General features: G+C 40.3%; 1 protein-coding gene across 1 annotated transcript in view; it reads left to right on the top strand.

The window, feature by feature from the left end:
* Positions 1-13,127, top strand: part of INTS4 (integrator complex subunit 4) — a 31,793-nt gene that overhangs the window by 7,081 nt on the left and 11,585 nt on the right. The window contains exons 9-15 of the mRNA XM_058825344.1: positions 139-210; positions 1,226-1,400; positions 3,485-3,690; positions 6,016-6,158; positions 7,097-7,212; positions 9,034-9,167; positions 9,921-10,078. Of these exons, the coding sequence (XP_058681327.1) occupies positions 139-210; positions 1,226-1,400; positions 3,485-3,690; positions 6,016-6,158; positions 7,097-7,212; positions 9,034-9,167; positions 9,921-10,078 (1,004 nt within the window). The remainder of the gene's footprint in view (positions 1-138; positions 211-1,225; positions 1,401-3,484; positions 3,691-6,015; positions 6,159-7,096; positions 7,213-9,033; positions 9,168-9,920; positions 10,079-13,127) is intronic.

Genomic DNA, 13,127 nt, shown 5'->3' with positions numbered 1-13,127 from the left:
ACAATAGTGTCAGGTATTGCATAAAGCTGTTAGAATGAGTGGGTAAGATTGAATGCCATGTTGGAATAAATCAGGAAATTATATGGTACAGTTTAGAATAATCCTCTTTTTTTCCTTTTGATATTTTTTTCTCTTTAGGGTTCTATGCAACAAGTTAGCTCTCATTTCTTGGAGCAGACCCTTGACAAGAAACTCATGTCAGATCTGAGGGTATGTAAGTGTTTGAGTTTGTTTTCCTGTGTTTAGGTGCTAAAATCACACAAGAGGTGTATTAATATTGAGTGTGCTTGTTCATCTTGTCCTTGCCTGAGGGTTGCTGAGAGTTAATTGATGATGACAGGTTTTGTTTTAGATTAAAGTCAATGAAACAATTGCTAGTTTTAGATTTCATTAACCAAGGATGTAAAAAACAGCTCTAGGCTATTCAAGTTTTTCAACAAGTGAGAGGTAAATGTTTGTGGTGTTCTGAGAGCTTTTTGGCTAAAAGCTTTGCCTATTGTGTATGGAAAGATTGCATCCTAGTTCTAGGAGCAACCTGTTGGAAACATCTGAAACATCTGATCAAAAAACATCAAGATATCAAGAAACATGAGTAGCTAAAGGCTACTCAACCCTGTGAGCAAAATTTTTCAGTAACATTCCTTCCTTAAGCAACCTGCTCAAGGTTATGTTAATTTTTTTCTGTCTACAAAAGAATGATTAAGGGCTGCTGGTTTTTGTGTGCTGCTTTGTAAAGACTGTTAAAGAAAGTGCTGTGCAGCTTTATTTAGAGTGTGTGGGAAAAGGAGACAGACTAGCAAGCACACTGGATGAATATCCCATTTTACACATTGCTGAACTCTGGATAGGGTTGCTAGCATTAAAGTATTTAATTGCAGTTTTACAAGTTGATCTGCAAAGTGATAGCATTTTTGCAGATCACTTATTGGCTTCTTAACTAGATGGGCCTTTGTTCTGACCCAGTTGGGCTGTTTTTGCAATGGATGTCTAAGAATATGTTAATTAAAATGTGTTTGTTATTATCTTTTCCCTACATCAAAACTACAGAGAGTTAGTGGCAGTTAGAAATAGCCACAGAAGAGTAGGTGCTGTTTGCTTTTCTTAGCACTTGTATGTGTGTCAGTGTCTAAGCCTCCAGCTATATCTGTTTTCAGATCCAGTGTAATATTTTGTTCAGTCATCTTTTGAAGTTGACATGGTTGTAACTGAAGTGTTTTTTGGACAGAGGAAGCACACTGCACATGAACGAGCCAAAGAACTCTACAGCTCTGGGGAGTTTTCAAGTGGCAGAAAGTGGGGAGATGATGCTCCCAAAGAGGAAATTGATACTGGTGCTGTCAACTTGATTGAATCAGGAGCTTGTGGGGCTTTTGTTCATGGCCTGGAAGATGAGATGTATGGTAAGTGTTAACTGGGCATGGAACAGCTAAAGGGGGGAAATCTGTGTGGGCTGATGGGCATCATTGTGGTCTCTGATATGGCAGTTGTTTCAAAGGTGCTGTAGTGTTGCACAGAATTTTGGACAGAAGTGTTCAGTTGGGTAGAAAAAGCAAATTGCTTCCTATAAATGGTAAAGTTATAGTAACATATATGGTAGTAAGTGGCTTGCTTCTGGAGTGCAAAAACCCACTGGGATTATTTTTTGTTGTTGTTGACTTAAATTTAACAGTTGGATGTGATCAGAAATTGGCATAGTTACTGCTGTTTGAAAATGGTGTTTTGTCAGCAGGAAGGAAATTGATAGAATCATTTAGGTTGGAAGATACCTCTAAGACCATTGACTCCAAATGTTAACCCAACACTACCAAGTCCACTACTAAACCATGCCCCCAAGTGCCACATCCAGGTGATTTCTGAACACTTCCCAGGATGACAATTCCTCCACTACCCTGTGTAGTCTTTTCCAGTGATTGACAACCCAAATGTTTTCCATCTAAACCTCTCCTGGTACAGTGCGTGGCTGGTATTTGCATAAGCCATGAAAATGCCAAGCTGTGAATGTCATTTTTGAATTTGCTTTTAATGTTATTGGAAGGACGAGGTTAAGTTAAAACATACAAAACCACCACAACAAAAATATTGTAGATTGTGTTGTACAAGTGGGTTTATTGCTCCATGAGTCCTGCAAATAAATGCATGTTTTCCCAGTAGCTAAACTCTCCCTGAAGCTTGAAAGTGCACCTTCCTTTTCTTCCTGATTAACACTAAAAAATCTTTCACTGGTTCAGCCCCTTGGCCCAATGAAACATGTTCTCCAGTTTCTTGTGCCACAGGTCTTGAGTCAGTATGCTGCTGTTGAGGAATGTGGAAAAAATGAACGAATGTGAAATGTACACAGATCTCTCTCTCTCCACTGCAGCATTTTTAAATACTGCTGAGTTCCCCCTGACTGGTAACGCTGCTTGAATTCCATGTTGTAGCTTAAATCTGAATTAGTGTGTCAGCTTATGAAAACAATATCAGCAAAATGTTTCTCTTCTCTTAATACCTGGGTCTTAATGACCATGGGGACTCAGAGCTGTGACAAAAGCATCATTATTGAGCAAGCAGAGGTCTTGCTGTCTCTGCATTTTTATACTTGATCAGAATCCTGAGGAGTCAGATGTCTTCTTTAAGAACAATAGGCCTAAAAGCTCCACACAAGTTCAAGTAAATGTTTTCAAGATGACCTAATTTGAGTGAAAACTAGAAGTATGTCTAAAACAACAATGTTTGCAAGACATCAGATTAATTACCATTTTTCTGATCCTAGCACATAAATGTTAGGGAAGCTAATGAGGATGATTGTAGGGAAGAGAATCTCATCTCTGCCTAACCTTGTTATATTTGGGTATTCTTCAAATTCCTGCAAAGTTTTACAGCGTAAGTAGACTCAGGATGCTTTCTGATGTTTTTTTTTTTTTTTTTACTTTATTCAAATAATTTTAATATTTAGGTGGTACCTTTTTCCTTTGTCTTGAGGAGTATAAAGTCAGAAAGCAGAAGACTTTCATTTTGTTAACTGCCAAAACGTTGATTCTCTGGGGCTTTTCAGCAATTCATAAAGTGCTGCATAGGAAGTTAAAAATGCAGTGAAAGCTCCAAGCAATTAAAATGTCAGGAAGAATAAAACAACCACAGTTTAATTAACTAAATTAGTTTGCTTAAGTTACCAGTGTTACTGCTATGCTTGCAAAACACACTATGAAATATGCAGTATTTATTGATGGACTAGAGACCTGTTTTTCACCTGCAGGTCCCTTTTGCAGATGCTTATGGCAGCAGCAGAAGCTGTGTCAGAAGTGAGACTTGATTTGAAGATTTGTCTGTGAAAAGGTCCCCAGTGGGTCCCTGCTGAGGCTCTGTTGCCTTCAGCATTTCTTTAGCATCTCCTGTCCTTAGCCCAGCCCTTGAAGAGTACAAGACCTCACTGTTGGGTGAATGTCCTTTTAAACCAGACAGTTTTAATTAATTTACAGTGGATTCCCTGATCCTCTTTTAACAGAGGTTCGAATCGCTGCGGTTGAAGCCCTGTGTATGCTGGCTCAGTCCTCACCTTCTTTTGCTGAGAAATGCCTGGATTTTCTGGTTGACATGTTTAATGATGAAATTGAGGAGGTCAGATTGCAGTCAATACACACAATGAGAAAAATCTCCAACAACATCACGCTGCGGGAAGACCAGCTGGATACTGTGTTGGCTGTCTTGGAGGTAAGAAATTCTTGAGGGCAAGAATTGCTTTCCTGCTTGCTTTGGGGTGCTTAATTATGTACTGCTAATCAGTCCCTTCCTCTGAGAGCAAACCCACCCTTTTTGGGGTTTTTTGACTCTTTGAACTCTGCCAAATGTTCCTAGAATCTGGTAGTTTGTAAGCACCAGGACAGCAGAATACTTCTGAAAGAGACAAATTTTAGATAAAAACTCTTCCTTTGATCACTGTGCTGTTGCCTCCATGTGTTTCCTTCTGTCCTGTGCTGAGGTCCAGCACTCCATGCACTTCATGTTGCATGCAGCTTCATTTTCTTTCTGTGTCCTTGGTTCAGCTGCTTTTGGTACACCTTTGCTCACCAAGCAGAGCTGGCCACCTACATCTTTGCTCACCAAGCAAAACTGGCCTGACATCTTTTTTCTGTTGAGAGTGTTTGTCAATGTGCTCTGCCATATAATTTTGAGTTTTCCTAACCAGCATTCTCCTAGTCAGTGTTCAGCCAGGATTCAGGGAATAGCATGAGTCAGGTGCTCTTCCTGGTTGATGAGCTTGATCCAGGAAGAGATTTTGGCTGTATGAATGGTACTGTGTCAAGCTGGCCTCTCAGACCTGATTTATTTTCTGAGCTATAGCCCCTGGGGCATTTTTTTTAAATCTACTGCTTGTGGTAGGCAAGTTCCTGCTGCTTTTGGGAAGTGCCTTGGGAGGTCCTGCAAATCCACTGCTTCAATCTCCTCACCTTTTATTTCCTTGACTCAGGGCAGCAGTTGCTGCTTTCAGTTGTGCCTCAGGAAGTAGCAAACTAATTAAAGCTATTTTATCAGTCTCTAACAAATGTTTTGGAGTATGATCTGACTTTGCAAATGCAGCAATGAGCTTCAGGTGCCTCACATTTTTGTCATTATTTGCATTTGTTTAAGCTGGGAAGCTGTGCATTGGGAGGTCCTTCTTAGGCTGGGCTCTTCTGTGGTGACTTTACACATAGGGTTTATCATACATGGTTTGTGGTTTATATTATCATAATTATCATCAGGCATTGGGATAGCTTTAGTGTAGAATTACTAACATTTTAATGGATTTATCTGATTCTGAAACATGCTTGGTGCTTTTCTTTAAAATCCATCTTCTAGTACAAAACTAAAGGATGTGAAAAAATACCATTAACTTTGGTGCCTAAATTGGTTCCAGCAGTGTAAATATGGAACACCAGGGTGTTGAGGGTAACTTCTGTTTTCACCACACTGCTTTCACTTTGTCAGAATAATTGTACCAGGTACTCCTTGCTTTCTGACCAGACTTTGGAATTTTCTTTCCCTGTTGTCCTTGATCTCAGTTTCTGTTGCTCATCTGTGTCCCTTCATGGTCTTCTGTCTTGCTTGTCTCTGTACCACATTTCTGGTGGGTTTTATCAGTGGTCTGGAGTAGTTTATGACTGTGGTCATTCCAGTCCTTAGAGTTGTCTTCTCTGTGGTCATAGTCTGTCTTTGACCAACAAAAGCCCTTTGATCATTCAAGTGTGTTGGCTGTCATTTAATAGCCTTTACAAGAGGATTGCTCTTTCTTTTTTTGTGTAAGACAGTGATGAATGAGCTGTTGATACTTAGTAAATCATAATGTAGAAAAGGTAAAATCCACCACTGAAAAGCATCCAGTTCTTGTAGCCTATCAAATTTTCACAATGTGTCCAATAGCACCAGGCAAATGCTGATAGCAAGGAACATGATGATTCCTGGATGTGTAATGTCAAGGTGGTTTTTGGCAGAAGGTATGTAATTAATTCAGCTGAATATTCTAGTCTGTCCAGCCATTGACATATCCTCAGTGCTTACTTAGACCCTCTGGAGGCTGCTGACTGGGCTGAAAGCCTGTGGAATTGAGCTTCCTGGTGGGTTAAAAATGATAAAAAGCCTGTGGAATTGAGCTTCCTGGGTTAAAAATGATAAAAGGCTGCTGCAAAAATGCTAAAACAATCTTTGGTGATTGTTTTACTGAGTTGTCCAACACCTTCCTTTTCTGTAACTGCAAAGATACAGCATCACCCAACCAAGTAGTGATTTTTGCTCTGCTTGAGCAAGTCAGCAGTGAAGCAGTTCCCATTCATTCCAGTAAAGGAAGCACATAGGAGGATGAGACCTGGAGTCCCTGCAGCACTTGCCTGGTCTGTCACTTCATCTGTGCTTATTTAGCTCTGGTGACAAGAAACAGGCACTGCTGTTCACAGACCTCTTTTACTAACTCAGCCAAGGAACAGAGGCTGCCACCTTTAAAGTAAATGTGTGTGCAGGCATGTTTCACTCAGCAGTCTCTGGGTTGGGTTTCTATTTTAGGATTCTTCAAGGGACATTCGGGAAGCACTTCATGAACTGTTGTGTTGCACCAATGTTTCAACTAAAGAAGGCATCCATCTTGCACTGGTGGAGCTGCTGAAAAACCTGACCAAGTATCCCACTGACAGAGAATCCATATGGAAGTGAGTGTGTTCAGTGTCCTTGTGTGTCTACTTACTTTCCTCTTCTTTTTAGTAAGTGAGGTGCTAGGAAATACTGAGCTTGCTAAGGAGGTAACAGGTATTGCAGGTGAACAATCCTGTTACTCTGTAAATATGTACTTATTCATGACTGGTGTAGAAACTCTGTGTTGTTCTTGCTTGTCAATACTTGCACTGGGAATCCAGATCTGATGACCACTTCTGGAAATGTGCCCCTATTCCAGGCACTCAATGCATTCACAGGAAAGATTAATTCTGTTTGAAACCTCATCTCTTCTATGCAAGTGTTTTTGCTCACTTGACATTGTGTTAAATACTAATATTTACCAGCAGTTGACTGTATCAGTTGTGATAAGTGGATTGGCCATGTGGAATTGGAACATTGTGCTGTCAGAGGAATTTTTCTGTCTAAGTAAAAAGAAGGAACTTTTGCAGCAGATTTTTTGGTTGTTTAATGGAAGCAATAGAGGGAATGGTGCTCCACACACATGGTTTGAGATGGAATTCTTAGATATTACTAGAAACACTTGTTTTAGCCTGCTTTGACTTCCAGTGTACTTTTACATAGTTTTTGGAGTTTGTGGGTTTTGAGATTTTACCTCCTATCTTCCCTATTTCTGAAGAAAGAAAATGCACTCATTCATTAGTCTTTAGTATAAAAGCTTCCTGGACAAGTGTTAACTATTTTGTACACACTTTAAAATTAAAAAAAAAAATTACTGCATGTTCTTTCAGTTTTCTCAGATCATATAAAGTATTAATGCAAATGGTCAATTGTAAAGAAACAGTGAGCTTGGACAGCAGGATTTTCTTGCTGACTGTCTAAAAGTGTTGCTGCAATATAAAGTAGTAATGCTTTAGAATGTTACATTTTGAATGTGCCTGTTTACTAACATATATTTCAATCTGTATATTTCCAGATGCTTGAAGTTCCTGGGAAGCAGGCATCCCACTTTGGTGCTTCCATTAGTCCCAGAGCTGCTGAGCACACATCCGTTCTTCGACACTCCGGAACCAGACATGGATGACCCAGCCTGTATCTTTATTCATGAAGCCAGTTGATAATTTTGACTGCAGTAGATTTTATTCATGATTTCCTGCCTCTCACATTTTTTCAGCCATTTCTCCCTGTAGCAGACAAACAATCCAGTGCCTGTTTCTGAATCCCTTTGCACTTAGTTTGTTACTCAGCAAGTGATGGAAAAACTGTTAGCTGGAACCATCTTCATAAATATCAGTGGACTATAATTGTTCTTCTTTTTATGCTGTGATGAATAATCAAGCAATTTGTCAAGGTTTAGGCTTTACAGATGAGCCCTTTGATGTGAAAGCATTTGTCTAGTTGCATTAGTTTTGAGGATGCTTTAGCTTTTAAATAAGAATGTTTTTTCATATCTGTGTTCTTTTTGCGTAAAAGTTTTTCTGTGCTCACTGCTGTGCAGTTTATAAAACAGCACCAACTCTAAGTACAGCAGTGCCTGAATCCCCATAATGCTTTGAATTTTTCATCTTTCTGAAATAATTCAATATCAGAAATTCTTATATTATTGTTAGCTCTTCTGGTGCTTTAGAATGCAAACAATTATTGATACACCATTCTCCTCAACAACACAAGATGCCTTGGAAATGCATTTTTCCATTGTTTTTCGCCTTGCTTCCCTTCTCTGTGATGGCAGAGCATAATGTTATTTCTGATGCATGCTGAGACACGTTGGATTGGAACCTTCTTCTAGAAGCCTCTCCTTGTTTTTCTCTCCAGTCACAGGCCATCAACCAGAAATTCTATACGGATTAAATGAATGCCTTGTGAGAATTGAAATGAGTTGGAATCAGGTGGAGAGAAATTAATCTGTAATTACATGGTTTAGTAATAATTTGAGTGAAGTTGCCCTGTGAATTGAGAATTAAAGGAACATTGCAGGGAGAAGAATGCTATTCTTTAACTCAGTGCACTGTCCTGCCAGGAACCAGAGAATATTATGTTAGAGAGTGTTTTGGAGATAACTTGCCACCAAATTTTACAGAGGCATATTATGTGAAGATAGGCATGTGAGCCAGAAGCTGGGGTAAACCTGAATAGCATGTTTCCAGTGTAAACTGATATTTAAACCATGGATTTGTTTGCTTCAAAGTACTTAGGAAATTTGAATCAGAGCTTATGTTTGGGATCAGCCCTGTTGCAGGTGTCAGCCTTTGGGCTAACTTCTAAAGCCTTTGGCTGCTCTCTATTTCTGCAGGTCTCAGACTGTGAAAATGTGTTTTCTAGTTCAGAATTATCTTTCCCTGTTTGATTCTTTGGGTTGCTTAAAGCCTGTGCAGAGTGATGTTTTTCAGGGCATTTTAGGAAATGCATCAATTTTCAAAGATTTGACAGTAAATATATAATTTTGGACACTGCTAGGGCGCCAGAAAACTTGAGCAACCTGGTCTAGTGGGAGGGTGGAGTTGGAACTAGTGGTCTTTAAGATCCCTTCCAACCAAACCACTCTGTGGTTCTGTGTGCAAACTGGTGAGCACAGTGTAAGCTGTGAGGAAGAGTGAAACTCCTCCACCTAATGTGCATGGTCTGTATTTGGGATCCCTGGCTCCTTTCCTTTGTGTTGCTTCTGAGCCATCCCGTGTTGGCAGTAACATCCTTTTTCCAGTATGGCTCACCCTGTAATGTTTGCACTTTGTACTTGATTTTAATCTGCTCAGACAGCTGTTTCTTCGGGTTTTGCTCAGTATTTTCCAACTACAAAGAACTTCCTAGACAAATCCTGGCCAAAGAAAGGGTTGTTGATGACTTGTTTTAACTTCCCATCCCCATGGAGCTCTTGCTGTTTTTCATTTTTCTTTAACAACCCATTTACAACAGACATTGCTGTTCTGGTTCTGATTTTTAATGCTGCTAAAAGTTGCCCAACAATGCCTGCCCTGTTCTCTGACCATACGTTCAGACATTATGCCTATCTTCGGGACAGTCTCTCTCACCTGGTCCCTCCACTAAGAGTAAGTTGAAATAAGTAAGTTTGACACCTGTTAGAAATATTGCCAGTCTCTTTCATGTCTTTCTGTGTGCAACACTTAGATTCTGAAAGGTTTTTCTCTTGTGTACCACAGGAATTAATATTGAAATGTGCATTAAGGCAGGAGAGACAAATGTTAAATTGTTACAATATGGAATTCGTAATATTTTGGGGACAATAGTAACATCATTGCTCTCAAATAGTACGTGGTTTGCTGGTTAGCTAAGAATACTGGGAGGGCAGTATTCCTGGGAGTTTTCTATAGCTCTGACTGTGTGTGTGGGAAAGGCCTTTGTAGATCTTCCAACATTTCACTTGTGCCCTACCTGAACTGTTTATTCATGGGTGAAATGTGTTCCATTCTGCTTTGCAACATGCTTTTCCTGCATGGAAGTATGGGTCGGGTTGAAGTTGGCTGTATCACAGCTCATAAAATGAGTGGTGGTTTGTGTGCTCTTAGACTTCCCTTGGCTTCACAGTGTGAAATGTAAGATAAGGAAGATGTTTCCCTCAAAGGGATGTTAAGTTTAACCTGAGGAGTGCAAGTGGATTGTAAAGTGGGGAGAATTGACTAACAAAGATGCAGATTTGAAAGCCTTGGTATAAATTTTGTATTTGAGAAATTAATTGAAGCTCTCAGTTTCTTGTTAAATAGATGCCAGCATTTTGCAGTGTTGTTCCTTGTGTTTGACTTTCCTCTTATTTTTTTTGTTTGTGTGTGTTCCTTCTCACTTAGTTGCCGGGTAGAAAGCTGGTGTCCTCTGCTGTGTCTCCCAGTATTACCCCACATGAAGATCCTTCCCAGCAGTTCCTGCATCAGAGCCTGGAGAGGGTTTACAACTTTCAGCACCTCGACCCACGGGGCATACAGGAGCTGCTGGAATTTACCATCCGGTAAGGCTGCAGGCTGCCCTCTTATGGAAAGATGTGTTAGGGTGCTCGGTTACTCTGGTGCAGGTGCTTTGCTTCTGAATATGAGTGTTGTAATTTGCTGTCCAGCACTTAAGCTTGAGCCTTCCTTTAGAGACTTTTTTGATAAAAGAGTGTTCATGACCTGTTTTCAAATCAAATGGATGATCTCAGGTCTGGCACAGCCCCCCAGAATAACCAGTGTGCATTTTTGGCAGGGAGCATCTTTTCAGCACATGGTAACAGTAAGATAAGGGTGTTCTTTTGGGGCTGTTCACTTATGCTAAAATACACTCTAAGTTTTGATGGTTTATGAGTGACAGCCTTGTGTTTTGTGTTTTGTTCTCAGTTTTCTGTCCTTGTAGTTTTGATCATATTATTTGTAATGTACATGCACGAGATTTTCTTTTTTTTTTTTTCTTTTTTTTTTTTTTTTTTGTTTGGTTTTTTTTTTTTTTTTTTTTTTTTTTTGGGGTGGGGGGAGGTATTGTCCCATTTGCTCTTGCATTTTCTGGGTTCTGTGGACTTTCATTCAGCAGGAAAGGATCTGCTTCTGGAATTTTAGGTTCTCATTGCCAGTCCCACTTACAAAGGACTTGGGCATTCCTCATCAGTTTTCAAATCAGAGAGCTTTTCCAGGAATAGAAAACATTCTTGCATGCTGCTGTCTGCTGCTGTATAGATAAGCGTGTGTGGTGTTGCTTCTCAGTGTGGGTTTTATGCTGTCTCTTCCATTTCATCTCTAGACTGATTTACACAAACAAAACACTTGAGAAGGATCCTTTCAATGGGATTCCTCTGCTTGGAAAGAGCAAAAGAGCCTTATTTTAAGAATTAGGAAAACAATCCAAAAAGCTTTGTTTTGAATAAGGAATTTTAAAAAAGCTTAATTATTTGAATTCCTTCAAAATAGCTGCCTTCTGTTGTGTGTATGTTGCTGTGAATCACTGTCACACCCATCTGCAGCAGAGAGTAAACAGTGTGCTCCTCAGTGAAAACCCAGCTGTGGGAGCTGTGAGGTTTGTCCTCAGCTGTTTTGCAGCTGCTGTGTGCCAGCCTAAAATACAGTCTCAAAGCATTTAATGCACTAAACACTTGAAATAGGTAATCTCTAGGCCAAGCATCCAGAACCTCTCCAGCATGAGGGTCTGGGAACCTTCCAGGCCATGACTGTTTTCAGTTTTTGAGTTGATGTAAATCATTGCCTTGGGTTTTTTCCTGATGGGATTGCCCCCCAGGAAATCATACTAAATCAACTGCTCTTTTCCATCCTTAAGACAAAGGGAGGATTTTGACAAAGGCAAAACAAGTGTTAAAGGTTATTTTGCAGAGGGCAAGATATCCCTGCACCAGCAGTTTGGTTGCTGAGAGCAGAAGGATAGAGGCAGCTCACAGCAGTGGATTTTGTCATGGAACATAACTCTCTCCTCCTTTATCATTGTCATCCACAAAAATAACAGACCTTGTGGAGTGTGTGTCTACTTGGGACTCAGAGTTTTGGCTGCAGAGCCTGAGGGGGGGAGCATCAGTCTGCAGTGTGGTTAGAAATATAAGACAGGCTGTTTAGCAAATCTATCTGTGGTTTAGTTTCTCCATCTGTACAAGAATATTTCTTTTTCTTACAGGGATGTTGAAATCTGTTTAAGATTTGTAAGGAAATATAATTAGTGGAATTGGAAACTGTATAAGACTGGGAAATGGAATATCTGCCTAGTTGTTAGCTGAGAAATGACATCCTGTTCCCCATTAGTGTGTTGTGATGGGTTGTGACATGGGAATTGAGGACCCAGGAGCTTCCTCTTCACTCTGCTCTTTGGGAAGAGATGAAATGGAACCTCTGTGTAAGGTTGAGGCTGGCTTGGCTGTTGGTGCATTGCCGTCAAAGGAAAGCACAACCCCTCACTATGAGAGACATTGAGGGGCTGGAGTGTGTCCAGGGAAGGGCAGCGGAGCTGGGAAGGGCTGGGAGTGTTTATCCTGGAGAAAGGGAGGCTCAGTGGGACCTTAACACTCTCTACAACCCCCTGAAAGGAGGCTGTGGCCAGGTGGGGACTGGTCTCTTCTCCTAAGTGACAAGAAGATAGGTGGAAGCTGCCTCAAGTTGTGCCAGGGGAGGTTTAGATTGGATTGTAGGAAAATGTCTTCATGGAAAGGGCTGTCAAGCACTGGAAAGGGCTGCCCAAGGCAGTGGTGTATTCACCATTCCAGGAGGGATTTGAAAGACATTTAGGTGTGGCACTTGTAGTGCACTTGGCAGTGCTAGCTTAATGGTGGAACTGGACCATCTTAGAGGTCTTTTCCAACATAAATGATTCTATGACTGTCTGCTTAGGAAAGATTTTCTTTGGCTACATATTATACAGATAACCTCATGGATTTTTGTTAATGTCTTAGGGCTCAGCAACTCTGGTTTGGCAGAGCCAAAGATTCAGAATTGCATCCTAAATGCAAAGATAAATCTAAAATAAACAAAAGAAAATGATCAGCTGAAAAATAAAATTGATAAATTAAGTAGGAAATGTGGAAGTGACAATTTTAATAGACTTTGGATGAAAGCAAGGTGTAGAGAAGAAAAGGTCACATCATCCAGCCTATTTTCAGTTCTGTAAAAAAACCTAATTTTGTTTTTTTAATACACACGTCAAGAAAACTTGGCTAGCAGTAGAGAACTAAAGCCTTTTGGGTTCCATTAACTGACAATTTTTTTCTATCATATTAAAAGCTGCTTATATTGCTGTATGATTTACAAGAATTACCATGCGTGGTAATGGTAACACACCATCTAGTTGGGCAAATATCAGTACATCAGATTCTACCTTGGCTTAAAAGGGCAGCTCTATTTCAGATACACTTGGTTGCATGAGCCTAACACATTCCAAAGAAGCTTTCTTAGCCAACATGAACAGTTTGATTTCCCAGCAGTGTAACACAAATGGGTCGTTAGCTGCTGTAGAGGGCTGGAGTGTTTTAAGTTAAATCTGGAGCTGCCACTCTGTGTGGCTCCCATGGGGCTGCAGAGTTATGTGGGTTGACA

Source organism: Ammospiza caudacuta, chromosome 2 (assembly GCF_027887145.1).
Source record: "Ammospiza caudacuta isolate bAmmCau1 chromosome 2, bAmmCau1.pri, whole genome shotgun sequence".
Taxonomy (NCBI): domain Eukaryota; kingdom Metazoa; phylum Chordata; class Aves; order Passeriformes; family Passerellidae; genus Ammospiza; species Ammospiza caudacuta.
The sequence above is the reverse complement of the archived record's forward strand: the minus strand, read 5'-3'. Positions and strand labels throughout refer to the sequence as shown.